This window comes from Chinchilla lanigera, unplaced genomic scaffold, assembly GCF_000276665.1.
Source record: "Chinchilla lanigera isolate Chin_1 unplaced genomic scaffold, ChiLan1.0 scaffold00066, whole genome shotgun sequence".
Lineage (NCBI taxonomy): Eukaryota > Metazoa > Chordata > Mammalia > Rodentia > Chinchillidae > Chinchilla > Chinchilla lanigera.
The window spans coordinates 8,701,005-8,727,060 of record NW_004955467.1 but is presented as its reverse complement, the minus strand read 5'-3'; the positions used below and the strand labels follow the sequence as shown (position 1 = coordinate 8,727,060).

Genomic DNA, 26,056 nt, shown 5'->3' with positions numbered 1-26,056 from the left:
ATTGGGTGGGCAGAATCCTAAGATAGACGTTTTACTCTTAAACAAACTGCCAAAATGCTTAAGGAAGTGAATGTATCATTAACAAAGCAGAAGGGTTCTCATTCCTACACTTCCTCACCGATAGGGTTGTGTTTCAACTTTAAAAGATAAAGTCTGCTCCCAAAATGCTCTTCAAAAGATAAACAGTAGGCTGGCTATGGGGACACATGCCTGTAATCCCAGCACTTGGGAGGCTGAGGCAGGAGAATCACTGGGAGTTCTAGGTCAGCCTGTGCTACAAAGTGAGTTCAAGGCCAGGCTGAATTATATAGCAAAACCCTGTCTCAAAAAGACAATAAAGAAAGAAAGAAACAAACAAACAAACAGTAGTATCTCACTGTGGAACGAATTTTCACTTAGCTGATAACTGATTATAGTCAGAAAAATGTATGTCCTTGTTCGAAGTCTGAATGTATTCCATGCTGAAGTATCTTTTCAAATCCCATTGCCTGTGATGGACCTTTCTTCTGTTTCCGGGGTTTACCCTTAGAAGTGAAGCTGCTGTGACTGTTCTTATACATGTGTCTAATCTTTTAAAAAGTTGCTCATTGTTGTGGTTCCTACATCTTTTATGGCATAGAAAGAAGTGTTTCTCAGACGTGTGACTTCCAAGTATTTTATCCCAATCTGTGACTTGTCATTTCATTCTTGTAACAAGCTCTTTGCAGGGACATTCTTAAATTGGATGAAACCTAATTCATCATTTTTTGTGTTGTTATGGATAATGTTTATGAGTTGTCTCTTGGAAATTTCTACCTAACCTTTGAGAACCACAATTTTGTCCCGTAGAGATGTGTATTAGGGAACACTTTTGGGAAGATGGTGTATTGGTGAGCAGCAGAGAAGAAAAAAACAACTCTCCAAGATTTGGTGTCCAAACACTGAAATATAGCACTGTGAGGAAGCCCACAGGGAGAGTAAGAAAGAAATTTCAACAAAGAAGGAGGTGGCAGGCAGAGCTTTCTCCCTGAGCCCAGACTCACTGTGTGGGAGAGGTGACTTGAATGTGCAGACACACGGTGACTACTGGTGACCCCAGAGGCCTCCACCTGTGGAATGGAGCAGTGGACATAGCAGAATGCAACTGGCTGGTGAGTTATTTAGATTTAGGCCAGGAGGCAACTTGCAGAGGTGCCAACTGAGCTCAGAACAACTGCTAGCTCCCAGTTGTGTTCAAACCCACAGGAGGTACACACACTGCTGCAGGCTGGTCTGGTCCTAGCCTCACAGCCAGAAACCAGCCTGAAATTCAGTGGAAATAAATGTGCAGGCTCGCTGGGATTATCCACTACCATGCCATAAGTCTACAACCCAGATCTAGACTCAGTCTGCCCACATTGTCTACCAGTGACAGCAGAGACACACCTTAAATTGGACACTTTTGTCTTATTTTGTCTCTCTTTTCTAAGTGATTTTTATTTGTTTTCGTTTTTCTTCATTGTTTGTTCTTGTTTTTATGACTGTGAACACAGTTTCTAGTTTTGTTGTTCTGTTCTCTTCTTGTTTTTATTTCTTTTTTTTGTGTGTGTGTGTGTGTGTTTTCTTCTGGTACAGGGAATCAAACTCACGACCTTGCACTTGCCAGGCAAGCGCTGTGCTGCTGAGCTAAATCCCCAGCCCCTTGTTTTTATTTCTTCCATCTTTATTTTCCTCCTGTCTTCTTCACGTTTCCTAAATTTGTGCAATCTTCCTTTGTCCTCTAGCCTTGCATATAATCTCTTCTTCTTTTTCTATTTCTCTTTTTCCCCCCTAACCACTTTTACATTTTTCTCCTGAGGGCAAAATTGCCATATTGAGGGCTTATCTACTGCATACAATTTTCTGATTTGTTTTAGATTTTGTCAAGCAATCACAATCTAGCTGGGTGTGGTGGCACCCACGTGTAATCCCAGCACTCGGGAGGCTGAGGCAGGAGGATCACTGTGAGTTCAAGGCCAGCCTGAACTGCATAGTGAAATCCTATCTCAAAGACAAAAATAAACAAACAAAAAAACATGAACAGGAGACTAGGAGGGCTGGGGGTTGGAATAAAAAAGATCCCCGTTGGATCCTGCCATTCCCATGCACGCGCACATGTGTGTATTTTGTTTTTTTCATTTGTTTATCTCTTTATTTTTAAAAAAATTAATTAAGTTTATTGGTACATTTGAGGTATATATGATGATCACATTCACCATAGGGAGTTTGTACCTGTACATGGAATGTCTTCACTCTTTTTTGTTTTGTTCCAGAATCAAACTCAGGACCTTGTACTTGCCAGGCAGGCACTATGCCACTCAGCTACATCCCAGGACCCAATATTTTTATTCTTACTTTCCTATTCCCCTACCCTCCCTACAACCCCTCTTCCCCTCATTTACAAAAGCTGTTTCTATTTTCCCTCCTTTTCCTATTTTTTCTTTTCCCTTCTTTCCTTCCCCCTTCCCCCTCCTTAGTTCCCCTTCCCATTTGAACATTTTCTCCCTACTTTACAATTTCTATTATACATTTTGGCCCTTGTTGACTCTCAGTTTCTCACACCAGAGAAATAATGTGGTATTTACACCTGTGTGTCCAATTTATTTCACTTAAGAGTATGGTCTCAAGATGCATCCATTGAGCTAGAAATGTCTCAAACTTATCCTTCTTTATGGCTGAGAAGTACTCCATTGTGTAAAAGAATCACATCTTCTTTATCCATTTGTTGGTTGATGGGCATTTGGGTTGTGTCCAAGATTTGGCTCTTACAAACTGCTGCTATAAACATAGCTGTGCATATGCCACTGGGTACAATGCTTTTCAGTCTTTTGGGAAGATACTTAGAAGGGGAACAACTGGGTCAAATGGAACCTCTAGTCCTAGTTCTTTGAGGAATCTCCACATTGATTTCCACAGTGGATCCTGCCATTTCTGAGTAGTACAAGGAAGAGTGACCGGATGAGGACCTTGGGGTGCTCTGGTGCCTTGAGAAGTAGATGCCAACACCAGAGAGGCTTGCAGGATGGAACACAGAGGCATAGGAGGAGGTGGCATCTCCATCTTTGGGGACCCGTCCCCAACCTTGGACAGCGACTGGTAGCATCTCCAGGACGTTAACCTGGCTGCACCCCACAACCCAGCACTCCTATCTTTTTCTAGCTACAGCCTACAAAAGTCCTGATGCAGGGACACGGCATTCGTGTGAAAGACACTGGACCACAGTGCTAAGCATTGGGAAGGATCTCTGTGTCCCTCCATAGAAGAGCTTTTCATTGGCTCGAGTGAGACAGGGCTCAAACTCACTACGCAACCCGGGGTTGGTCTTGGACTCAGGCCAGCCTCAGCCTCTCCAGTAGAGCAATTATAGTTACGCAGCACCACACCCAGGGAGGATTATTCTGTAGCAGTTTCTAAGAGCCTTCTAAGGTAAATAGGGCAAAAACAAGTGACAACCACTGAGGAGGCTGAGGCAGGAGGATCACCATGAGCTACATAGCAAAACCCTGTCTCAAAATAAGACAAAAGGCATATGGAGTGCAATACCATTTATATAAAGCAAATCCCCACATGGTAAAAATATGCCGTTTTCTAGAAGTATATAGGTATGAATGTAAACACAGAGGCCTGATTGATATCACTTGCTGATATAATTGGAAAAGTGACACTTTACCCATTCATATCATTTATAAGAGAATTAACTCATTTAATTTGAATAAATTTTTAAAATTTAAGGAGACAATATAGGGCTCAAAACCAAGCCCAAGGAAAGTGGGGCCTAGGGTACAACAGGAAGAGCTGGTGAGTGCAGGACATCTGACTATGAGGCTTGGGGTAAAGGTGGAAGAGAGGTACAGGGAACACATGAGGCAGAGAGGCTCACGTTCAGAACTTTCATCTTTTTTTTTTCCCCCCCGGGTACCGGGAATCAAACTCACGACCTTGTGCTTGCCAGGCAGGCGCTGTGCCGCTGAGCTAATTCCCCAACCCTCATCTTTTTTTTTTTGAGACAGGATCTCACTATGTATCCCTGACTGGCCTTGATCTCTAAGAGATCCTCCTGCCTCAGCCTCCCAAGTGCTAGAATTACAAGTATGTACCAACACTTTTTTTTTTTTTTTTGGTTTTTCTCCGGTACCGGGAACCGAACTCACGACCTTGCGCTTGCCAGGCAGGCGCTTTTGCCGCTGAGCTAAATCCCCAGCCCCCTGCTGGCATTTTTAAAACACCTGTGAAACATATATTCCTCAATCAGAGGAAAGAGTAGTGCTCATTAGAGAATACTGAGACCTGAACAATAGCGAAATATACCACACGTGGTACAAGGAAGTTATGTTGGGATAGACATTTACAGCTTAGGTGCTTAGACGGGAGAATTTGGAGATGGATCAGCGATACGTAGGGGGCTGAGCAAATGCACTGAGACAACTGACTTCAGGGATGTCCAGGGCGGTGTAAGATAGGAAGGCAGTGGATGCCAGAGTCTCACAGATATGCCAGAAACACCAACCATCTGTTCTCTATACAAAGAAGCTCTCTGGGTGCAGATTTTAAAAATTCCTTCACCACTATCCTTTAGCACAGAGCCTGTAGAAGGTATTGAGTAAATTATTAAATGAATAAATCTAGCCAAAATTATGATGCAACTGCATCAGAGGATGGGGGGACAGAAAATGTACATGCGTTTGGTGGCAGTGGGATGAGTAAAACCCTTTTTCTGCAGCACTAGAAATCAAACCCCAGGCCTTGTATTCTGTCTACAACTGAATTACAACTCCAGTCCTAAAGTCCTTAAGCTTTACAGAGGAACAATAGGTAAGGCTAAAACTGAAAACTTTAGCAGCACTGTAGTTGGGCATGACGTGCACACCTATAACCCCAGCAGTCTGGGAGGCTGAGGCAGAAGGATTCCATGGTTTCTTTGTTTTGTTTGGTACCAGGAATCAAACTCAGGACCTCCCACTTGCCAGGCAAGCGCTGTGCTGTTGAGCTATAAACCCTGCCCAGGCCGGGTGTGGTGGCGCATGCCCTTATTCCCAGCACTCAGGAGGCTGAGGTAGGAGGATCATTGTGAGTTCGAGGCCAGCCTGGGCTCCAAAGTGAGCTCAAGGCCAGCCTAAACTGCATAGCGAGACCTTGTCTCAAAAAGACAAAGAAAATAAACAAATAAAAATAAACCTGGCCCAGGATTCCATGTCTGAGCTCAGCCTGGGCAACTTATTGACTTAGCAGGAGCCTGTCTCAGATGGCTGGGATGTACTTTAGTGCCAAAGCATTGGATACACGTGACTTAAAAAATATTAAGTCCATGATTTAGGATGATTGTCTCTGCAGCACTCAGGATTTAAGCAAAGAATTTGCACAGGCTCGAGAAATGCTCTACACAGAGCTACATTTCCAGTCCTGACTTACAATTATTTGACTTCTGATTTATTCACTTTTTTTTTTTTTTTGGTTTTTCTCCGGTACCGGGAACCGAACTCACGACCTTGCGCATGCCAGGCAGGCGCTGTGCCGCTGAGCTAAATCCCCAGCCTGATTTATTGACTTTATAATGGTGAAAAAGTTTACTCACCCCTCAAAAAAACCCCAGTTTTTGCATTCAGTACAGTATTCAATAAATTACAAGATACCGAACACTTAGTATAAAATAGGCTTTGTGTTAGGTGATTTTTCCAATGCAGTTTTCCGTGGCTAATATAGCCATGCTCAGCTGCTTCTAGGTTGGCAAGGGCCAAGCAATGAGCAAGGAGAGGAAAGTACTAGAAGCCCAGAGAAGGCAGGCAGAGATGGCTAGAAATCAAGCGTAACAATGCGGAAGTAGGACAAAGTAGTGCTTGTAAACCCAGCACTTGGGAGGCTGAGGCAGGAGGATCGCTGCAACCTGTAGGCCAGTTTGGGCTACTCAGTGAGATCCTGTCTCAAAAACACAAATAAACAAAAAACACAGTGGGGAGCTAAGGCCTTCCAGCACCCCAGACTCTGCAAGTCAGAGCAGAGAAAGAAAAGAGTGGGAAGGGAGAAAAGAGGGAGCGGAGAAAGTAGTTGGGAGCTGAGGAAGTGGCCTCAACGCTGCAGGTGGGGTGGGATGAGGGGGGTGAGGCAGCTACCCCTCTGTTCTGTAAAGGAGGAGTCCTCCCCAGCAAAGCCTCCCCTAGAAACCTCTGCACTCACCAGTACAAAAAGCTACAGGTTTATTAAATAAAAAGGAGGCAGAAGACAGATAAGGGAATAGCCAGAGCCCTCCTTTCCGCCTGCACAACCAGACACACGAGCAGACGCAGCTCAGTAAGCCGCGCAGACCCTCAGGGGGCAGACTGCAGGGCGGACGGAGGCAGCATCCTGCGGGAGTGGGCCCGGACCCAAGGGTGGGCTGCGACCTGGGCCAGGGGGAGCCGATCGGAGGGGTTGTGCTTGAGCAGCTTGGAGATGAGGTCCTGGGCCCCCGCGGGCACAGAAACGGGGAACTTGAGGTCCACCTGCGGGTGTAGAGAAGAAGCGGGGCTGCGTCTGTGTTGTTTTCCCGGAGCATCCATTGTGCTCACGGGCTCACGCGGGCTCTGTAACCCACTCTGGCCACCCCGGCCCCGCCTCTACAGCTGCTCAAGACCCGCAGGGCCTCTCACCTTGACGATGCGCCGGTAAGTCTCGTTGTGTGAGGCACTCTCGAAAGGGGGGTTGCCCACCAGCAGCTCATAGCAGAGCACCCCGATACACCACAGATCCACCTTCTCGTTGTGCGTGCGCCCCTCGATCATCTCTGGGGGGAGGTAGTCCAAGGTGCCGCACATTGTCTTCCTCCTGGGGAGATGAAGCGAGTGGGCAGAGGCCCCGGGGACGGCCTTCTCTTCCCTGCTGCCTGATAGCGGGCATGGGGGCGTTCCAACCTCAGAGACAGGGAGGGGTGAGGACATAAACCCAAGTCCCAGGGTGGCCTGCATGCTATCCCGGGCATCTCGATAGGACGATTGATAAACTAGGGGCACAGGTATACACTCGGAATCTCGGGCTGTGAGAGGATCACAGGTTAGGAGGCCAGCCTGGCAACTCAGCAAGAGCCCCGGTAAAATGATTTTAAAGAGCTGAGCCTGTGGCTCAGTGGTACAGCACTTGCCTAGTATGTGGGAGCCCCTGCATTCAATCCTTGATACTGGGGGGAAAAAGGGAAAAGGAAAAAAAAAAGTCATATGGAAGGGTAATGTTCGTCTTAGAATTTTTTGGGGGCAGGGGGTTTTGTTTTTTTGAGACAGAGTCTCTCTGTATAGTCCAGACTGGCCTTGAACTCACTACATGGCCCAGGCTGGTCTCAAACTCCTGCTGATCCTCCTGCCTCAGCCTCCTAAGTGCTGAGATTATAGATGTATTTGGACATTTTAGAACTATTTATTTATTTTTAAAATTTATTTATTTATTTTTTGGTACCAGGAATCAAACTCAGGATCCTGCGCTTGCCAGGGAGGCGCTATGCTGCTGAGCTATATTCCCAGCCCCTATTTATTTATTTTTGGTGGTTTTGTTTTTGTTTTTGTTTGGAGTTAGGATCTCTCTGTGTAGTTTAGGCTGGCTTTGAACTCACTATGTAGCCCAGGCTGGCCTCAAACTCACAGCAACCCTCCTGCCTCACCTCCAGAGTACTGGGATTAAACCCCAATGTCTCTGGAGACCCAGATTCGGAGGGGTTTTGTGTTGACCTGGATAGCCTTGCACAGGACTGGCTTCCTGGCCCACTGTACCTCAGGGAGGGAGCATGCACAGACCAGCCGAAGTCAGCGATCTTCAGCTCCCCCTGGAGCCCTAGGAGCAGATTCTCGGGCTTTATGTCTCTGTGAATCACCTTCTTCCCGTGGCAGTACATCAAAGCATCCGCCAGCTCCTCCATGATCTGGAGGACCAATACCAGGTAATCAGGCCGCCACTACAAGCAGTGTGGCCCCAGCTTCCAGCCCTCCCGGTGGTACCCTGAGTGCCCAGCCGCCCCGACCGTGGCTGTCCGCTGCTCGTCGAAGGTGCGACTCTTCTGCAGCTCCTTGTAGAGCTCCCCTCGGGGGGCATACTCTAGAATCAAGTAGATCCGCCGCCGGTCATAGAAATAGTTGTAGAGCCTCAGGATGTTGGGATGCCTGTGGGAAGAGACAGAGGATGCCTCAGGCAACATCCTCACATTAGGAAGCCAGGGAAGATGACAGGACCCGATGGGATGAACTGGGGTCAGAAGTAGACCAGGGCTGGGAGTCGTAAGGGGGAGTAGAGGTCAGCTGGCAGGGACTGAGAGGCAGGGGCTGCACGGGCCCCAGCTGTGCGGACAGCAGCCTGGGTATCCGGGTACACCGAGCTGAAGAGGAGGGCAGAGAGGGGCTCAGGTTTGGAGGCGACGCACGTACTGCAGGTGGGCCTGGATCTCAATCTCCCTCCGCAGCTGGTGCTCCACGCCCTCCTTCTCGATCTGAGACTTGAAGAGGACCTTGAGTGCCACGATGAAATGGCTTTTCTTCTCCCGAGCCAAGTACACATTTCCAAATTTGCCTTTGCCCAGGGGACGCCCAATTTCAAAGTCATCGATCGTGAGCGGCCGCCTGAGGAGGAAGGGGGCAGCTTAGTGCTGGCTGGTCAGTCCTCTCAGGTATCTGCTTTCACCCTGCTCTCCTGACCGTAGGCTTGGCCTCCCAGATTTCCTCTTTCTTCACCCTTCCCGCACCTGCTCTCCAGCCCCAGGCTTGGGCACTTACGTGAAGTTCGGCGCCCCATTGCTGTTCTCCACGACCTTCTGGCCAGGGACAGCTAAGGAAAGCACAGGTAAGCTGAGGTCCTCCACACTCGTGCCCTCCCGTCAGCCCTGTTCTCAACCCAGGTACCTGCGGGCTGGCCGTTGGAGCGGTTCATGAGGACAAGTGCGGACGGGGTGGTGGGCTCCTTCCACAGAACTCTCTGGGGCAGGGTGTTCAGGCCTGACTGAGACTGCGAAGAAGCAGGAGGTGGCTCTGAGGGTGCCTTTGTCCTGGTGACCAGGGTGGAATGTGCTGCAAGCAGCATTTCAGCAGCTTGGTAAAGAGCCATCCACCCTCCATTTCAAGAAAAATACTGATAAGCCACAGTTTGACTCCCCACCCCCAAGCTTCTGCTCAGTAAGGATTACTAAGGACAAAGGACTTGGCGCTACATGTCACACGTCACACTTCACCTCTGCTTTGGGCCCACACTACCTTCCCAGGCACGCAGCTGCTCAAGCCTTACCGCTCTGTCCCTATCACCACACTCATTCACCCAGCCCCTCACGCCAGGGGGCAGCGCACACTCACAATTCGAAGAGGTTAGCACAGTGGCATTCTCAAAGTCCCCTAAAAAGCTCAGGCCGTCAAAGGCTTGGTTAATGTCCTTAAGGCCTTGAAAGTGCCAAATCCTTGCCACTAGGCCAACAGGGATTTGCAGCCTTAAATGTCAAAGCAAATGCCAATGTTTATTTATTTATTTATTTATTTATTTTTATTTATTTTTTTTGTCTTTTTGAGACAGGGTCTTGCTATGCAGTTCAGGCTGGCCTTGAGCTCACTTTGTAGCCCAGGCTGGTCTCAAACTTGCAACGATCCTCCTGCCTCAGCCTCCCGGGTGCTGGGATTACAGGCATGCTCCACCACCCTCAGCAGTCAAACACCAATATTTAACACTTGGCAGCCAAAGACTTTAGGGATACCCAGGGCTACTCTGATGGCCTTGGGCTACTTGTTCACTTTCATCTTCTCAGGGTTAAGAGGCTCGATTCTTTTCAGGAGTGACCGAGGTAAAAGTGACGCTGGGTCCTCATTCAGATTCCCCTTGCCAGCCTCACTCAGCGCTCCATGACGGAGGGAGCTGAATAGGCAAGAAAACCAAGGGACTCCCGGGGGTGCCTACCCACTCCCAGGGGAGCGGTCTGTGCAGGGTCCCTTTCTTCAGCTAAGAGAAGAAAGCCCCAGGCCCTCTGAACACCTTTTCCCTGGGATTTGGAGATTGACACCAAACTAAACAAAATATAGTCCGGCCAGGTGTGCTGGTGCACCCCTGTAATCCCAGCACTCGGGAGGCTGAGGCAGGAGGATCATTGCAAATTTGAGACCAGTCTGGGTTACAAAGTGAGTTCAAGACTGGCCTGAACTGCATAGTGAGATCCTGTCTCAAGAAGACAAAAAAAAAAAAAAAAAAATACAGTCTAGAAAACATATGGAGGATTCTAATATATGTATATATAATAAAGGCATTGGCATTGCTGGGTGTGGTGGCACACACCTGCAATCCCAGCACTTGGGAGGCTGAGGCAAGAGAGTTACAATGAGTTGGAGGCCAGCCTGGCCTGTGAGTTCAAGGCCAGCCTGAACTACAAAGACCTGGTCTGAAAAAAATACATAAATAAAAATAAAAGCATTATTTCAAATCAGAGGGTAGACTATTCAACGGAAGGTGTTTTTATAACTGGGAAATATTACACCAGTTATTAAAATAAATTCTAGGGCTGGGAGTGTAGCCGTGTGGCAGAGCACTTACTTAGCATGCAGAGGCCTTAGGCTTGACCCCCTGCACCAAAACTAAATTCCAAATGATTAATTCAGATTTGTCCTGGACCTTTTCAGCAGTAACTTTATCTACATTCATCCAGAGTCTATTTCCTGCCAAGTTTATCTTCTCAGGGTAAGAGTTGGGAATCATGGCCTGAAGGCCAGACCCTGCTCAGGCCATTATATCATTTGTATGTGACAAATAGGCTCAGCCCTGCCGATGTTCTCCACAGCTGGAAGTCACTGTTCACATTGGTAGCATCGGCCAGGTGTGGTGGTGCGTGCCTGTAGTCCCAGCACTGGGAAGGCTGAGGCAGGAGGATCCTTGCCAGTTCAAGATCAGCCTGGGCTACAAGGTGAGCTCAAGGCCAGCCTGAAATGCATAGGCCAGAGACCATGTCCCAAAAAGACAACAAAACAAAACAAAACTAATTGGTATCATCTGACAGGATATGACTGCACAGGACCACACAGGGCTCTGTAGCAAACTGGGGCCCCCAGGTAAGAGCACGAGGGGAAGAACTGCCTTTCCTAGAAGAGGCGGGGCAAGTGGGAAGGGCCTTACCGGCTGCCGGCCATAGGGCCAGGGGTAGGCGTTCTCCTTCTGGGCCATCCTCAGAGAGAAAGGGGAGGAGAGCTGGGCGGAGAAGGGAAAGCGTTGTGAGAAGGAGAGAAAAACAAAAGAGGCCAAGAGGGAAAGAGAGGTCGGACCGATCTAACCGGAAGCGCTTTCCTGAGCGGGCGAAAGGGAGCAGGCCAGCCCTTCGGCCTCTGTCTGGGAGCCGCCGGGAGCTGGTCTCACCCCCCCGCCCCCGCCCTACTACCTGAACCACCCACTCCTAGGACACCCTCCCTCCACCCTTGAACGCGCAGCACACCGGTGGGGTGCGCGCGGACCAGCCAAACGGACCCCCGACTTGCCTGACCACCCGCGAATGGAGATCAGCTCACCTGGAGCCCGCGGCCCAGCTACTGCCCCGCTCCTGCTCACCTGCAAGCAGCCGAATTTGCCCGATCCCGTCCCTGCCGAGACACTTTCAAATCTCCCGCCCTGGTCCCATTGGCTGAACGCACCGCCCATGGCCAATCTTCATTGGCTGGCTGCGCTCGACGTCATCCCGGAGACCCAATAGAAGAGCAGGATGTGAACGGCCGCACGCTCGGTTCCGGCTTGGTAAAGTTTCCCAAAGTTTCCAGTCAATGTTTTCTTTTTAGAAACGTTAGTATGGCCAGAGTTTATCCTTATGCATGTATGAACTAGGGTTTATATTTGTTTTCTGCCAGATGGAGAGCAGTTGTGCGAAAGCCGTTTGTTAAGCTGCCTCTTTCTCGTCAGAATTTAAATGCTGTCCTTAATAAAGTCTCCCTAAATGGAACCGTCTTTTCGCTGTCTTGGAGGGACTCGCTCCAGAACTCCACGCATACCAAAATCCGTGGGTGCTCAAGTCCCTCGTATAAAACGGCATGGCATTTGCGTAAAACCTGCGCACACCCTCTCACATATTTTTTATTTTTTGTTTATTGTTTACCTCGCATATACTTTAAATCATGATCTTTCTAACATGTCAGGAATAGAATGTATGAATGGAATACACTTAAGACATCCAGTACGATATTCCTAGTCTTTAAATTCCCACCTGCACCTTATATCAAAAGATTTTTGACTTTTCAGAAATACTTGATGGGCTAGTATACGATTGGCATTTGCAGCTTTCAAAGAACAAAAACAAAAATCTATCACATCTCTCACATGCCTGCCCAGCTTAGTGAACAAACTGTTCTCTACTCTCGTTCTCGAATAATTTAACGAAATCGTGAATATTTTCGATCTACTACAAATTAATACTTTTTAAAAATACAATACAAGCTGGTTGTGTTAATGCACCCTGGGAAACCGAGGCAGGAGAACTGCAAAAGTTTGAGCCCAGCGTGGGTAACTCAGGGAGATTGTCTCAAAATGAAATTTTAAAAAGTGCTGTGGATGTAGCTTAGTGTGAAGGCCCTGGTTTGAATCCCCAGTATTACAAAAACAAAGCAATGCAAATATATTCCTTGGAAAATTAAATCGAAACAAATAAACAAAACTTACAAGGCCATATTTTTCTAATAGTCATATATATGAGTGCTCTGACAAATGCTATAAGAATTTTTATATACTTACTCTCAAATTTTACACTGTCCTGGGCCAATGTGGACCACACTTTTGAATGCCACTATCTATACCAGGAGCAATAAATACAGCTCTGTTCAAAATTATGTTCTGTTCTCCTGGATCAGGCATACTCAAAATCCACTCTTGTAAGTATACTTTATTCTTGTGTGACTACTATTTTGTTCTTCAAAGTTCTTTTGTTCTTGAAAGTACTAGAGACAGAACGTAGGGCCTCTGTACTGAGGGCATCCCCAGCCTCATTGTGCCCTTCACTGGTTGTTTTGTTTTGTTTCTCTTTACTTTTTTCCATTTTGTGCTCTTGTTTGTTTTGTTTTAGTTGATGGCTTTTTGTTTGGGACTGGGAATCAAACTCAGGAGTTTGCACTTGCCAGGCAGGCACTTGTGCCGCTGCGCTATATCCTTAGCCCTTTTCCTGTTCTGTTCTTTTTCTTTCTTTCTTTTTGAGACAGGGTCTCCTCTGTAGTTCAGGCTGGTCTTAAACTCACTGTGTAGCCTGGGCTGGCCTCGAACTCATAGCGATCCTCCTGCTGCAAATGCTAGGATTAAAGGGTGCGCCACTGCCTCACCCAGCTTTCTTTACTCTTGGTTTGACTTTCATCTCTTGGGCCACATTAGGTGTGGCTTCTACTGGCCAAGTAACAGTGAGAGGTGGCCATGAAGGATTGTCACTGTTCTGTAAAGGGCTGGTTGTTCACAGGACTGGGAAGGGACATAACTCTCTCGTGTTCTAAAGGTCAGAGTTACTAGATTTACTAAATGTTTGGGAGGTACAGATGTAGTTCTATTTTATCTATTCATTTAGACACAGGGGTCTGTCTATGATGCCCAGGCTGGCCTTGAATTCCTGGGCTCAAGTGATCTTCTTCCTTCCTCAGCCTTCTGAGTAGCTGGACTATAAGTATGTGGCACTGTGCCACAGTATCTTCTTTCTTTCTCTCCACTCTCCTCAACTTTTTGGTTTTTTCTTTTGGCACTGCTCAAGATTTAACCTAGGCCTTTGTGTATGCTATGCAGATGTTCTAGCTCTGAGCTCTGTCCCCATTTCTCTTTATCTGAGACAGTCTCACTGAGTTGCCCAGGTTGAGCTCAAACGTGGGATCCTCCTGCCTCAGCCTCCCAGGTAGCTGGGATTATAGATGTACACCACAACACTTGGCTCCTTTTGTTTCTGATGATGGAATATCCCAATAAGAAAAATTTGGCGGGGGGGTACTGGGAATCGGACTCAGGGCCTCTCACTTGCCAGGCAGGCGCTGCACCACTGAGCTACATCCCCAACCCCCCAATAAGGAAATCTGAAGACAAGAATTTTTGTCATCAACCAAAAGCCCCTTCCAGAAATGGTAGACTCCGAAGAGTCTTCAAGGTCCTTGCCAGCGGGGAGGTCTGGTCAATACCCCCATATTTCTCTACTAAGTTGTCTTCTTTCAGGTTCATGAAATGCTGCCACTGAGTGAAGTAAGAGGACTGGATAAGGCATTCCTATTCCATCCAGAGATCTGCTTAACCAGCCTCTCATTGAAGCATATCATTGCTGGGTAAATGATAAATTTTACGTTACATATATTTTAACATAAAAATTGTGCAGTTGCTTTTTAAAAAAAATAAAGGGGGAAAAGAACACACAAAATTTTCCAGGTGTAATGGTGTATGACTATAATCCCAGCAGTCTAGGAGGCTGAGGCAGGACAATTGCAGGTTAGAGCCCAGCCTGGGCAACTTAGTGACTTAGGGTAACCCTATCTCAAAACAAAAAAATAAAAAGGGCTGAGGATATAGCTCAATGCTAATGCTACTAGATTCAGTCTCCAGCACCACACACAAAAAAAACAAAACCCAAACACACATATAATTTATTGTATGTCTAGGACTTGGGAGTGTTACATTACATGAAATATCTTAACTATCGAATGTTCTTTTAAAAATTACCTGTATACATGCTATTGCATTAGTCAAACCTTAACAGGTCTTGTTATTTGTTTTGTTTTGTGTGTGATTTTTTTTTTTTGTTTTGTTTTTTTTCCTCCAGTACCAGGAACCGAACTCAGGACCTTGCACTTGCCAGGCAGGCGCTTTGCCACTGAGCTAAATCCCCAGCCCCTTGTTTTGTTTTTTCAAACAGGGTCTCACTATGTAGTTTAGGCTGGCCTTGAACTCAGTATGTAGCCCAGACTGGCCTCACACTCTTGACAATCCTCCTGCCTCGCCTCCTCAATACTGTTATTACAGGCATGTGCCATCACGCCTGCCCTGGTCTTGTTATTTTTGATTCTGTCTAACTCCCCAACACACATCGTGTTCTCTCTCACCCTCCCCAAGGGAAGGAATGGTCATTAGTGGCAAAAGGCAGTTGCAGCTAAGTGACACCATTGGCGCTTTGCTTCATACTTAAGAAGAAACACTGCCCCCCTCCGCCCTGCTTCGCAGTGCTCCACAAGTTCCGACAAACTTCTGTAGCAACAAACTGTATAAATGATCCCTGCAAGCATGGACTATAATTTTTCTTTCAGTGAAATAAGAGCCATACAGGTGAAACTCCAGGGTACAATTTGAAGAATTAGGCCTGGGTACATTGGTTCTCCACCTTTCCTCTGTTGTTTCCATGGACGGAACTGAGTCCTTGCAGAATTCCCAGGTGCAAGCCCTAGGCCCCAGAGTGTCTGGACTTTGAGACAGAGCCTCACTCAGTGAAGGTTAAACAAGCCCCACAAGGGTTGGGGCCTAATCCGGTGAAGCTAATGTGCTTAGGCGAGGAGCCGGAGATACCGGAGCCCAGTGCAGCGGCAAGGCCATGCAAGGACATGGGGAGAAGGAGGCCCCACACCTGTGGTCCCAGCTACTTTGGAGACCAAGGAGTGTTCCCTTATTTTGTTATTAATACATGTGTGTGTGTGTGTGTGTGTGTGTGTGTGTGCATGCGCACTAGGAAATGTGGACCAAAGGACAGAAAAGCGTCATTTTGCATCTTCTTATTAAAATAAGGAGTGTCAGCAGGGTGCTCTGGCTTGGGCGACCAGAGCTCCTAGGCTGTGTGGCCCTACTGAGTCATCAACAGATCTGCAGTTCCTGCGAGTGCAGCTTGGAGACCAGGGCCGTCCACTGTCTGCCTCCGTCTTGGTGCGAGAGACACAGGGACACACGAAGTCGGGGAGATGAGGTGGGCTCACCCCTGCTGGGCAGCTACTGCGTGGACAGAGGCAGGACAACCCCAGCCCCTGGCCAGCCACCTCAGCCTGCCACACTGACAGCTGCCAGTATCGAGTAGGGGAAAGATGTCAAGGGAGGACGTTTCCACTGGGAAAGACAAGGCCTCTCTGAGTGCGCTGGGGGGAGGGAGTAGGTGAAGGACAGCCTAGATTTCTTAGTATTTTTTTTCCATGTAGCGGAAGCAGCGAAAATGCCCGTGCTTCCAGGCTTCTAGTGGCTGCTGAGAAACCCGGTCAAAGGCAATGATTGTATTTAACACCTTTGCACCCCGCGGCAAGTTAATCAGGGACAACTAAATACACTTAAAATAATTTAGACTCTAATAATTCTGAATATAAGAAGCCAGCACTGGAAAAAAGTAATGAAAAAATAAAAAAGAAACAAGGATGGCTTGTTTTTGAAGGAGTCACACAGCTTCTCGTACGACAGTAAAGTAAAAAGTACAGCAAAGGAGAACTTCAGCTGGGAACCAAAGCTTCAGGAATTTATGTCATAGATCTAATTTAATAAGGACAAAAGAGATGCACAAACGATGTTCTTGGCAACATTTTAAACAGTTTACATAGTAAGAAAAAAATGCAGATTATCAGAAGACCAGAATGTCTATCCTTAGAAGAATTGTTTAATAATTTACAAAACTATCAAAAAATTTAGGTGGTCATTAAAATTATAATTTAGGATTTTAGAATTGTATTTCTGTTATACCATTGAGGAACATAAATAAATTGCCAGAGAAAAGTATTTTAGGATAATGATTATAAGTGACAGTTATTGCTTTAAAAATAATTATTACTACATTTTACATTCTTTCTAATATGGAATATATAGTGCCATAGATACATTTTCTGAACAAGAATTGCTGATTGTTTATTAACAATTTTTGTTATGGCAGCCTAGCCAAACTATCTGAGATTAAAGGTGTTAATGTTTTAACTGGTCGATTTGATGGAGACAGCAAAATGAAATAAAAGTGCCCTAGGATTTTAGGAGACGTTCAAATGCCTTGTGTGGAGGAGGAATCACAGAAACAATACAATTCTTATTTTTTCCAAGTAATAGAAGACTCACGAAAAAAATCCCCTTAAAAAGAAGACTCAGACTTCTTTTTCCACCCAATATACTTTACAAAAAAAAAAAAAAAAGAGAGAAAGAAAACCTTTGACCCCGACGTGATTTGAACACGCAACCTTCTGATCTGGAGTCAGACGCGCTACCGTTGCGCCACGAGGCCTTTCCGACTGCACCCTTTGGCGGATTTCGTGAACAGATACCTCGTCAGCAGTGAGGGGCGGAGCTTTCCCTCAGGCCCCGCCCCTGGAGTCCTGCTCGAAGCTTCCGGAGAGGCGGGCGGGCGAGCTTGCACGCACGCGCACGGGAATTAAACCCATGATCTTGGTAAACTATGAAAAGATGCAAATTGTGCGTAGGTACATTTGACTTAAAGCCCAGTTCTTTAACCTTGTCGGCTCACTCGACAGAAGCGATTTCTGTGTCTTGGACTTTTGGGGGAGGATGTCATCTCGATGTCACTGTTGTCCTTGTCTCCTGCATAAATCTTACATTTATTCTCAGCTCGGCTGGTGACTCAGAAAATCGGTTGATTTCGTCTCTGCAGCTTGGTTCCTCATCCCTGGGTTGCGGGTAGTCTGGCACTGTCGGGCGGGGTGAGCGGTGTTTCCAGCGGTGGCAGGACCCTGGTCCTGCTCTAACGTCCGCACCTCACAAACGACCACAGTAGAGGCTCCTGCTCAGCCTTCTGAGCTGGTGACTGCCGCCTGAACTCCTCCACATTCGGATTCAGAGAGTGTCGCATCTGTCTTGAATAAAGTAGGAAGGCCAGTTCCTCACCTGCGTTGGTGGTATAGTGGTGAGCATAGCTGCCTTCCAAGCAGTTGACCCGGGTTCGATTCCCGGCCAACGCAGACTATCGGTAGTTTCGTTTTTTCAAGTATTTTATTGTACTTTTCCCGCTTGTTTCTGGACCCCAGCCTGGTGGGTTGAAGGTTGTCATGGGGAGCCCATAGCTCCAAGGGGATCGGCTTCGTGCTCCTCCTGAGTCCCGGGTACCCCTTCCCAAGCCACCCCCTGCTCCTGACCGAGGTTCCCCGCGGCAATCTGCGCCCAGGACGGCGGAGGCTTTGCTGATAGCGGTGCAAATCCACGGACACGAGAAGACGAAGTAAAGCCCCAAACCCAGCTTCGTCGCGGGGCCCGGGGGCGGGAATGTCACGACCCGGAAGCTGCACGCTGCCAGTGGAAACGCCCGCGCTGTTAGGACGGGAACCAGCGCAGGGGGTCGAGGCTGAGCGCCAATCACGTGGGCTGTTTTTTGTCCTTGGTTCATCTGTGTTTTCTTTTTTTTTTAATCTGTATTCTAATTTATCGTCCACGAACACTTCAATTAGAGAATAATGGGTAATGTAACCTCACGCTTAAGCGGCAACTTACTTGTAAGATATAAACTGGAAACTTACACTATGATCTCCAGCGACAACACAATCTCCCCTCGGTTCTGTTTCTCAAGGTCCAGTCTGGTGATCAGCAAAAAAGTGGGATTTGATGAATTTATATCAACCCAGAAGAAAACATTAAAGCACTAGTTCTCCCCGTCGGGGAATCGAACCCCGGTCTCCCGCGTGACAGGCGGGGATACTCACCACTATACTAACGAGGAACCAACTGGCAGCGCTCTTCCCTGAATCCTAGATCAGGCTGAGACGCACCATAGCTGGTGCTGGGCTTGCCGAGTGTGGGCTGCTTGAAGACTTTCTTTCCAACCACCGAGAAATGCTATCCAGGAACCTATGCACATTTTAGACAGTAACTGAACGCGCTTTCCCAGAAAGGCAGAAACGAGTAGGAAACAGACGGCGTACAGCGGTGCAGAGCCCCGAGTTCGCAGTCCTTTACTGTCCAGGCACGGCTCAAATAGCTCCCACCCGCTTCCACCACCTGTCATCCCCAGCTGGAGGTTGACGGACATCGATCAAACCGAAACTAGACGCTGGTGGCGAAGGCGAGGGCCCGACTACGGAGGCGGGGATCAGAGCGGGAGTCTTGCCGAAGACTGATCGCGCCTCCGTTCTCTCCAGCATGCGGGGCGAGACTGCTCACCGAGCTTCTTTCCGCCAGGGGCGTCCATTCAGAACAAAAGATCTCACTGAATGTAGCTGACACTAATCTTTATCAGGTTCAGCCTCCAGTCCCACTGTAACACACTCTTTGGACTCAGGGTCAGCTAAAAAGAAACGTGGGGCTCGTCCGGGATTTGAACCCGGGACCTCTCGCACCCGAAGCGAGAATCATACCCCTAGACCAACGAGCCGACGTGTGGCAACCGCCGCGGATGCTCTTAGAGGTCGTACGATATTTGCTGTGTTCCTAAGCACACCACGAATGGTAGAAACTTCCTGGAGCCCTTCAGCGACCACCCTCCCCACAGCTGCATACTGTACTCTGGGGCCTGTGTCTAGGCGTCTCTGGACTGCTAACTCTACAGAGACTCCACCCAGGAAACAGCGTCGAGGAAGTGGGACCGGATGGTCCGAGTCCATCCCCAGGGACACCTTTCTGGACTGCCTTGAGTTGGCAGATTTCTGTTTCCCGTGGTGAGGACTCCGAGCAATCGCTCAGCCTGGAGTCTGCTCCGCCTTTCCCGCTCTCAGCCCGCGCACCCAGCCCTGCGGTGAAGAGCTCTGAAACAAGCTGTGAATTCCTGATTTCAAGAAGGCCTGGGGACACTTAAAGCGTCCTGAAATCCCTAACACGACCCCTCTGACCGTCCCTGCATCTGGCTATTTCACTGGGGTGACTCTCAGGGGCATCAATAGCCTATGGTTTCCCCACACGGTTTGACCGTGCCCAGATGAAAGACAAAGATGATCATTTCTGTGGCCAAAAAAAAAAAACCCGGGGAAGAGATGTTGCTGAGAAGAGTGGCTGGTAGGGTGGAGGAGGGGTCCAGCTTCTCCTGCAGAGTAGGTTGGGGCGCCAGGCCGGCCCCACCAGGATGGTCCCTGACCCCTGACACCCCTGTGGACACTGGTGCCCGGCTTCCAGCCTGTGAGGATCAGGTTACTCCTACCTCAGGTCTCCCTCAGCTCCCCAGTTCCCTCTAGGATGGCCCAAGAGACCTTCCTACATGCTGCCTAAGAACCTCAGAAGGTAAGGGGCTGGCCATCTGGTCGTGTGAGTGTAGTCCTAGGCCAGTAGGCCTAGGCTTCAGGCCTTCGGGTGCCCCTTGAGCTTCACAGTGGATCTCTAAAGCTCTGAGAATACCCATCATACTTGTACATCCAAAAGTCCCGAAAGATTTGGTGGAGCTGGGTATGGTGGGTGCACACCTGTAATCCCAGCCTCCTGCGAAGTTGGCCTGGGCTACATAGCGAGTTTAAGGCCAGCTGAACTTCATAGTGAGACCCCATCTCAAACAAAACAAAACAAAACCAACTGGGAAATGTTCCCTGCTATTCTGTTTTCTGGGGGAAAAAAACTGATGTTCTCAACTTGTAACCTGCCCCAGGAAGTCTTTCCAGGAGGCCTCTGCCTGGCAGGGGCCCTGTCCTGGGCTGAATGAACCGTCTTGATCCATAGGGCAGTAAGCACATGAGTCACGTAGTTTGTAGGACCAGGCCCTTCCTAATGCCCAGACCACAGATACTGTAATAGGGAGGACCCAGTGAGTTCTTTCTCTCTCATCTCAGATGTTCCCAGTCAAGCAGTGGGGACAGAGGAGAACCTGGTTTCCCACCAGGATCACGTCTTTCAGATGGATACCATAATAGGGAAGATTTCAATGCGTTCTTTTCATTTCAATTTTTAGCTTTTTTATGAGCACATATTTGTCATACATATTGATTACATTCATCATAGGGAATCTGTACTTCTCTCTAATATACCCTGATTCTTTTTTTTCCCTTTCCCCTCCTTTGCCTACAACTCTTCATCCCCTCCCCATTTACAAAAGCTTTGCTTCCAGTTTTTCCCTTCTTTTCTCTTTTTTTCCCTTTTCCGTTCCTCTGCCCCACCCGTGTTCCCCTTCCCATTTGAGCATGCTCCTCCTACTTCCTAGTATCTGTCCTACTTTATGCTCCTTGTTCACCCTTTAGGTTTCTTATACAAGAGAAATAGTGCAATATTTAAATTTGTGTGTCTGATTTATTTCCCTTAAGATTACAGTCTCAAGGTGCATCCATTTCCTACAAATGACTCAAGTTTATCCTTCTTTGTGGGAGAGTAGTAGTACTCCATTGTATATAAATACATTTTCTGCCAGATGTGGTGGTGTTATAGGCGGCTGAGTTAGATAGAAATATTATAGGTAGTCAGACAGGACCAGGCCCTCAACAGAGCCAATATGAAAGATATGTATTTGCTGTGGGCCAGACTTCAAGACAAAGGACTAAACAAATGCATCTACATACCTCCCTAGGGATGGACATCAGGGATTGATATTCTAAATAGGTAGCAATCACCTTGAAGAGTCCTTGACCCAACCCCTTACAGGAAAAGCCCTTGACCTGTGTTCATGCCCGCTTGGTGCGTGACTTGCGTCCCCATTTGATCCCAAGTTAATCAATTTTACCTGAACAATTCTTATTGGCTGACCATAGTTTTGTCCATTTTTCCCCTACCTTGGACCCACCTCACCTCGTGGTTTTGTTCTATAAAACTCCCTAGAAAAGACAGTCTTGGGGTAACCCACTCAGGGCTCCCTTTTGTCCCTCTCTTGGACAGAAGCTTTCTTTCCCTCAATAAATATATTCTGCTCTTAACCTCCGTCCTTCCTAAAATTCATTCTTCAATTTTAGAGAACACGAACTTGTCCCATACATCATTCAGGTTGGGAGTTTTTATTTTCCTATATCAGTGGCACATATCTGTAAAGCCAGCACTCTGGAGGCTGAGGCAGGAAGATCGCTGAGTTCAGGGCCGGCCTGAACTGCATAGCAAAACTCTGAATCAAAAAGACAAAAAAAAAAAAAAAAAAAAAAAAAAAAAAAAAAAAAAATTCTTACTCATTCATCTGTTGATGGGCATATGGGCTGTTTTCAAGATTTAACTATCATAAATTTTGCTGCTATAAGCATGGGTATGCATATATCACTGTGGTATTGGTACAGCAAAATACAAACTCCCAACCTGAACCATATCTGAAATGAGTTCATGTTCTCTAAAATCGAAGAATGAATTTTAGAAACAACGGAGGTTAAGAGCAAAGTGTATTTATTGAGGGAAAGAAAGCTTCTGTCCGAGAGAGACAGAAGGGGGACCAAGCGGGTTGCCCAAGACTCTGTCCTTTTTTTTTTTTTTTTTTTGTCTTTTTGAGACGGTCTCCCCTATGCAGTTCAGGCTGAACTTGAGCTCACTGTGTAACCCAGGCTGGTCTCCAACTCGCAAGGATCCCCCTGCCTCACACTCCCAAGTGCTGGGATTACAGGCGTGCCCCACCACAGGTGACTCTGTCTTTTCTAGGAACTTTTATAGAGCAAAACCACGAGGTGAGGTGGGTCCAAGGTAGGGGAAAAATGGGAAATCGCAAGGTGGGCATGCCGTGGGACAAAACTGGTCAGCCTATAAGAATTGTCTGGGTAAAACTGATTAAATCAGGATCAAATGGGGAAGCAAGTCATGTACCAAGCGGGCATGAATACAGAACAGGGGCTTTTCAAGGTGATTGCTACCTATTTAGAATATCAATCCCTGATGTCCATCCCTAGGGAGGTATGTGCGTGCATTTGTTTAATCTTTTGTCTTGAGGTCTGGCCCACAGCAAATCCATATCTTGGCTTTCATGTTGGCTCCTTCAAGGGCCTGGCCCTGTCTGCCTATAATATTTCTATCTAACTCAGCTGCCTATAATACTAGGAAGAGAACAGCTGGGTCAAATCCTAGTTTTTTTTGGAATCTCCATATTGATTTCCACAATGGTTATACCAGTTCACATTCCCACAGCAAGAGGAGAGTTCATTTTTCCCATAGCCTGGCCAGCGTTGTTTTTTTGTTTTTTTTTCCAGCGCTTGTTATTGATTGATTTCTTGATGACAGCCATTCTTCCTGGAGTGAGATGGAATATCAGTGTTGTTTCAATTTGCATTTCTCGAATGACCAATGGCGTCGAGCACTTTTTTCATATATCTATTTGTTGTTTGTACTTCTTCATCTGAGAATTATCTATTCATCTTAGATGCCCATTTTTAAATCAAATTTTTAAATGCAGGGGGGCGGGGTTTTTTTGTTTTTTTGGGGGGGTGGGGTATGTATTCTAGATGTTAGTCCTTTGTCTGAGGAACAGCTGGCAAAATTTTTTCTCTTCCTGTGGGTCATCTCACTCCGTTGGTGGTTTCTTTTGCTGTGCACCAAATGCCTTAAGATTTTTTTCTCTTTGGATTCCACATACTGTCAGTTACTGAGGTTTTTTTTTAAAAAAAAAATTCCTAAATGTCTTAAGTTCATCTGGTGACTGGGCATGGTGGGAAACACTTGTAAACCCAGCACTCAGAGGCTGAGGCAGGATCGCTGTGAGTTCGAGGCCAGCCTGGGCTATATAAGGAGTTCAGGGTCGACCTGAACTGCAGAGCAAGATCCTGTCTCAAACCCTCCCCCAATAAATATTAAGTTCCTCTTGTCCCAAAATACTGTGGTGCAAGTTGTTGACATTTCTACAACCAACCGCATCTATCTAGCGTAAGTATATCCTTGATCTAGTATAGTTACAGAATTTAAACATTTTGGTTGTGTTTATTGCGTCACCATCCTCCTCTCCTGATGAACTCCAGCAGGGCAGGCCTTTCAAATCTTTGTTCACTGCTGTATTCCCTGCGCCCACAACACTGTCTGTTACACAGCAGGGGTTTAATAGAACACACAGCAAATTTCTGCTTGGTTTTTCAGATTTGGCTAGCCTGCTCCAGAAAGCCTCCCCTGACCACTTTCCAGTCTCCCACCGGATGAGATGCCCTGTCTTCCCCACGTCCTCACAGCACCCCGTTCAGCCCTTAGCGCGGGTGTGTTGTGATTGTGTCTTTCCAGGAGCCCGGAGAAGGGATCTGCATTATTCGTTTGCTCATGCAGAAGGGTCAGCCCTTGCTTGACCTGAAGAGATCAGTTCCTTCAAGTTTTTACTCAGATGTCACACAGCTGGGCTGGGGTAAGGAAGGCTGTCTACTATCTTCCAGTGAGATTTAGGCACTGCCAACAGCCCAGGGGTCGTATTTTTCGCCGTCTCTCCAGCGGTCACTTCCTCCTTGGTCAGCTTGGCATCAGTGCTGCGGGGGGCGAGTGCAGCGGGTCCACACTAGGCTCCCGGGAGACCCCGTAGGCCCAGCGCTCTGCTACCTTTTGTCCACCTGGTCCCAGCTCTTCGGCGCCCTCTTGCAAGAAACCTGAGAGTGTCAGCCCCGTGGAGGAGTCTTGCTGACTCCTCCCTGCCTGCCCGCTCCTGGAGAGGCGAGGAGGTAACCGCGCGTGAAAGGCCTGGTTCTAGACTGCACCTAGAAGCCGCACCAAATTTTAAAACGTAAATATTCATGCTTTGTATTACACGTAGAAAATATAAAATTAGGGGCCCTAAGCCAAAAGACATAACGAAGCCCCCCTCAAGCGGCTCTGCTTATAGGAAACGTCGAGGGGTTGAGGAAGCAAGCTCTGAGCGCCGGTAGCCCGGTAGGTAGGTGGCTGCCGGGTTAGGCGGTCCAGCGCCAGCGGGCTTGGCATCTGCTAAGCAAAGGACAGTGCAGGCCTGAGCAGGACTTGTGCTCTGATCTCTCATGGACTGGCAGCCTTTCTCAGTGGGACACCTACGAGTTCTGAGCGGAACTAACCTCCTTGCGCACCCTCATACAAAAACCATCGATCCTGAGGGTATTCGATTTTGCAACAAAACAGAACAAGGTCCTAGTCTGGAATGAATAAAGGCACCGCTGGGATTCGAACCCAGGATCTCCTGTTTACTAGACAGGCGCTTTAACCAACTAAGCCACGGCGCCAATGCTGTATGACCTTTTTTCTAGACAGCCCTACAGGAAAATAGGACTTGAAACCCGGTATCTAAAATAAATTAAGTGGGTTTTGCATCAGCCTGCTAACCCTGTAACCCTGAAATTTCCTACCGTTGAAGGAAATAAAACTTTCACAATTAGATTGATATACACGGTTGATAAAGTCGGGATTCTAGAGTTCTGAGACAAGGGGATTGGGCATAGGGCGATGGGGCTGCCTCTTGTCTTGAAGAATGGTATTATAGGGCATACATCGGAGAAGAAAAATACCACGTAGTCGGCAGGATTCGAACCTGCGCGGGGAGACCCCAATGGATTTCTAGTCCATCGCCTTAACCACTCGGCCACGACTACACGTATCTCTGTGTGGCTTTTATCCCATATCATTCTAAGGTCCCTTTCCCCATGACCCCTTTCATTCGCCAGCCTGTAAGCGCTACGCCAAAAGTCGGAAGCGACCTTTAGTTTGTACCCCGCCTTTCTAGAACTCTTTCCTGCTCTTCCCCATTCTTCCACCAGCGACCAGCAATAGCCGGGAAAGGAAAGTCGAGGCGGTGCTTTGATGCCTTGGGGAGCGCCAGCAAGTGAGGTTTGGAGAAGTGTATGTAATATTCTGTAATCAGAACGCTCCGGAGGAAAAAAAAACTTTCCTAGAGCAGGAATCACATAAAATAAAGACCTGTGGCCCGTACGGGGATCGAACCCGCGACCTTGGCGTTATTAGCACCACGCTCTAACCAACTGAGCTAACCGGCCAGCCACAGGAGCGAAGTTTCTCTTCTCTCTAGATAAAGTATTCATTCCTACAGGACGCTCACACACTCAAAAAGCCAAAGCTGGTGTAAGGCAGCTGCTTCCAAACACAAAATGAAACCGATCCGAAAGAGAAGAAACGCTTTCTAAGCGGCTTTGAGAGGTGTGACTTGGCTCTACGGCTCCATCTAGTGAGTAGCTCTCAGGAAAGAAACACAAACACAGAGAGCGGCACCTCCCTCTGCCCTGTTTCTGTGCGTTGTGATCCAGGCGGCCTGGTGTGCCTGTCTGCTGCTGGCCTGGTCTACTGACATCTGAGGCTCTGCCTCAGTGCCGGCCCGGGGAACCCGGCGCCGACCTTTCCACTGGGGTCCCACCCCAGCAGACCGGCGTGCTCCCACCCT

The 26,056-nt window shown here is 47.7% G+C and overlaps 1 protein-coding gene and 7 non-coding genes across 12 annotated transcripts; 1 reads left to right on the top strand and 7 right to left on the bottom strand.

Annotated features, from left to right (window-relative positions):
• Positions 1–6,171: 6,171 nt before the first annotated feature.
• On the bottom strand, positions 6,172–11,674 carry Aurkb (aurora kinase B). Of its 5 annotated transcripts, none has more exons than XM_005399427.2 (9): positions 11,512–11,674; positions 11,086–11,157; positions 8,847–8,949; positions 8,721–8,772; positions 8,376–8,567; positions 7,976–8,114; positions 7,728–7,876; positions 6,621–6,795; positions 6,172–6,473 (listed from the first exon to the last, which is right to left on the bottom strand). In XM_005399427.2, exons 1-9 carry the CDS (start codon positions 11,599–11,601, stop codon positions 6,300–6,302), a joined length of 1,146 nt encoding a protein of 381 aa, XP_005399484.1. In that variant the 5' UTR covers positions 11,602–11,674; the 3' UTR covers positions 6,172–6,299. The 5 variants fall into 5 exon arrangements, with proteins under 5 accessions (XP_005399484.1, XP_005399483.2, XP_013377474.1 ...); XM_005399426.2 differs by having other exon boundaries at positions 8,847–9,011; positions 11,472–11,566; XM_013522020.1 differs by having other exon boundaries at positions 11,472–11,548.
• Positions 11,675–17,059: 5,385 nt separating this feature from the next.
• Trnaw-cca lies at positions 17,060–17,131 on the bottom strand. The gene has a single exon. It is a non-coding gene; the product is annotated as a tRNA-Trp (tRNA).
• Positions 17,132–17,750: 619 nt separating this feature from the next.
• Trnag-ucc lies at positions 17,751–17,822 on the top strand. Its single transcript has one exon. It is a non-coding gene; the product is annotated as a tRNA-Gly (tRNA).
• A 680-nt stretch (positions 17,823–18,502) lies between these two features.
• On the bottom strand, positions 18,503–18,574 carry Trnad-guc. Its single transcript has one exon. It is a non-coding gene; the product is annotated as a tRNA-Asp (tRNA).
• A 579-nt stretch (positions 18,575–19,153) lies between these two features.
• Positions 19,154–19,225, bottom strand: Trnap-cgg. Its single transcript has one exon. It is a non-coding gene; the product is annotated as a tRNA-Pro (tRNA).
• Positions 19,226–24,813: 5,588 nt separating this feature from the next.
• Positions 24,814–24,887, bottom strand: Trnat-agu. The gene has a single exon. It is a non-coding gene; the product is annotated as a tRNA-Thr (tRNA).
• Positions 24,888–25,171: 284 nt separating this feature from the next.
• Positions 25,172–25,253, bottom strand: Trnas-aga. The gene has a single exon. It is a non-coding gene; the product is annotated as a tRNA-Ser (tRNA).
• Positions 25,254–25,581: 328 nt separating this feature from the next.
• Trnai-aau lies at positions 25,582–25,655 on the bottom strand. Its single transcript has one exon. It is a non-coding gene; the product is annotated as a tRNA-Ile (tRNA).
• Between the last annotated feature and the right edge of the window lie 401 nt (positions 25,656–26,056).

What these genes read in the sequence shown, in the direction of transcription:
- Aurkb (XM_005399427.2), bottom strand. Translation starts at nt 11,601, where the DNA reads ATGGGCGGTGCGTTCAGCCAATGGGACCAGGGCGGGAGATTTGAAAGT. An exon ending in GGCCCTATGGCCGGCAGCCG is followed by an intron (nt 8,950 to 11,085) that starts GTAAGGCCCTTC and finishes GCTTCTTCGCAG; the next exon opens with TCTCAGTCAGGCCTGAACAC. An exon ending in GTGCATGCTCCCTCCCTGAG is followed by an intron (nt 6,796 to 7,727) that starts GTACAGTGGGCC and finishes TCATCTCCCCAG; the next exon opens with GAGGAAGACAATGTGCGGCA.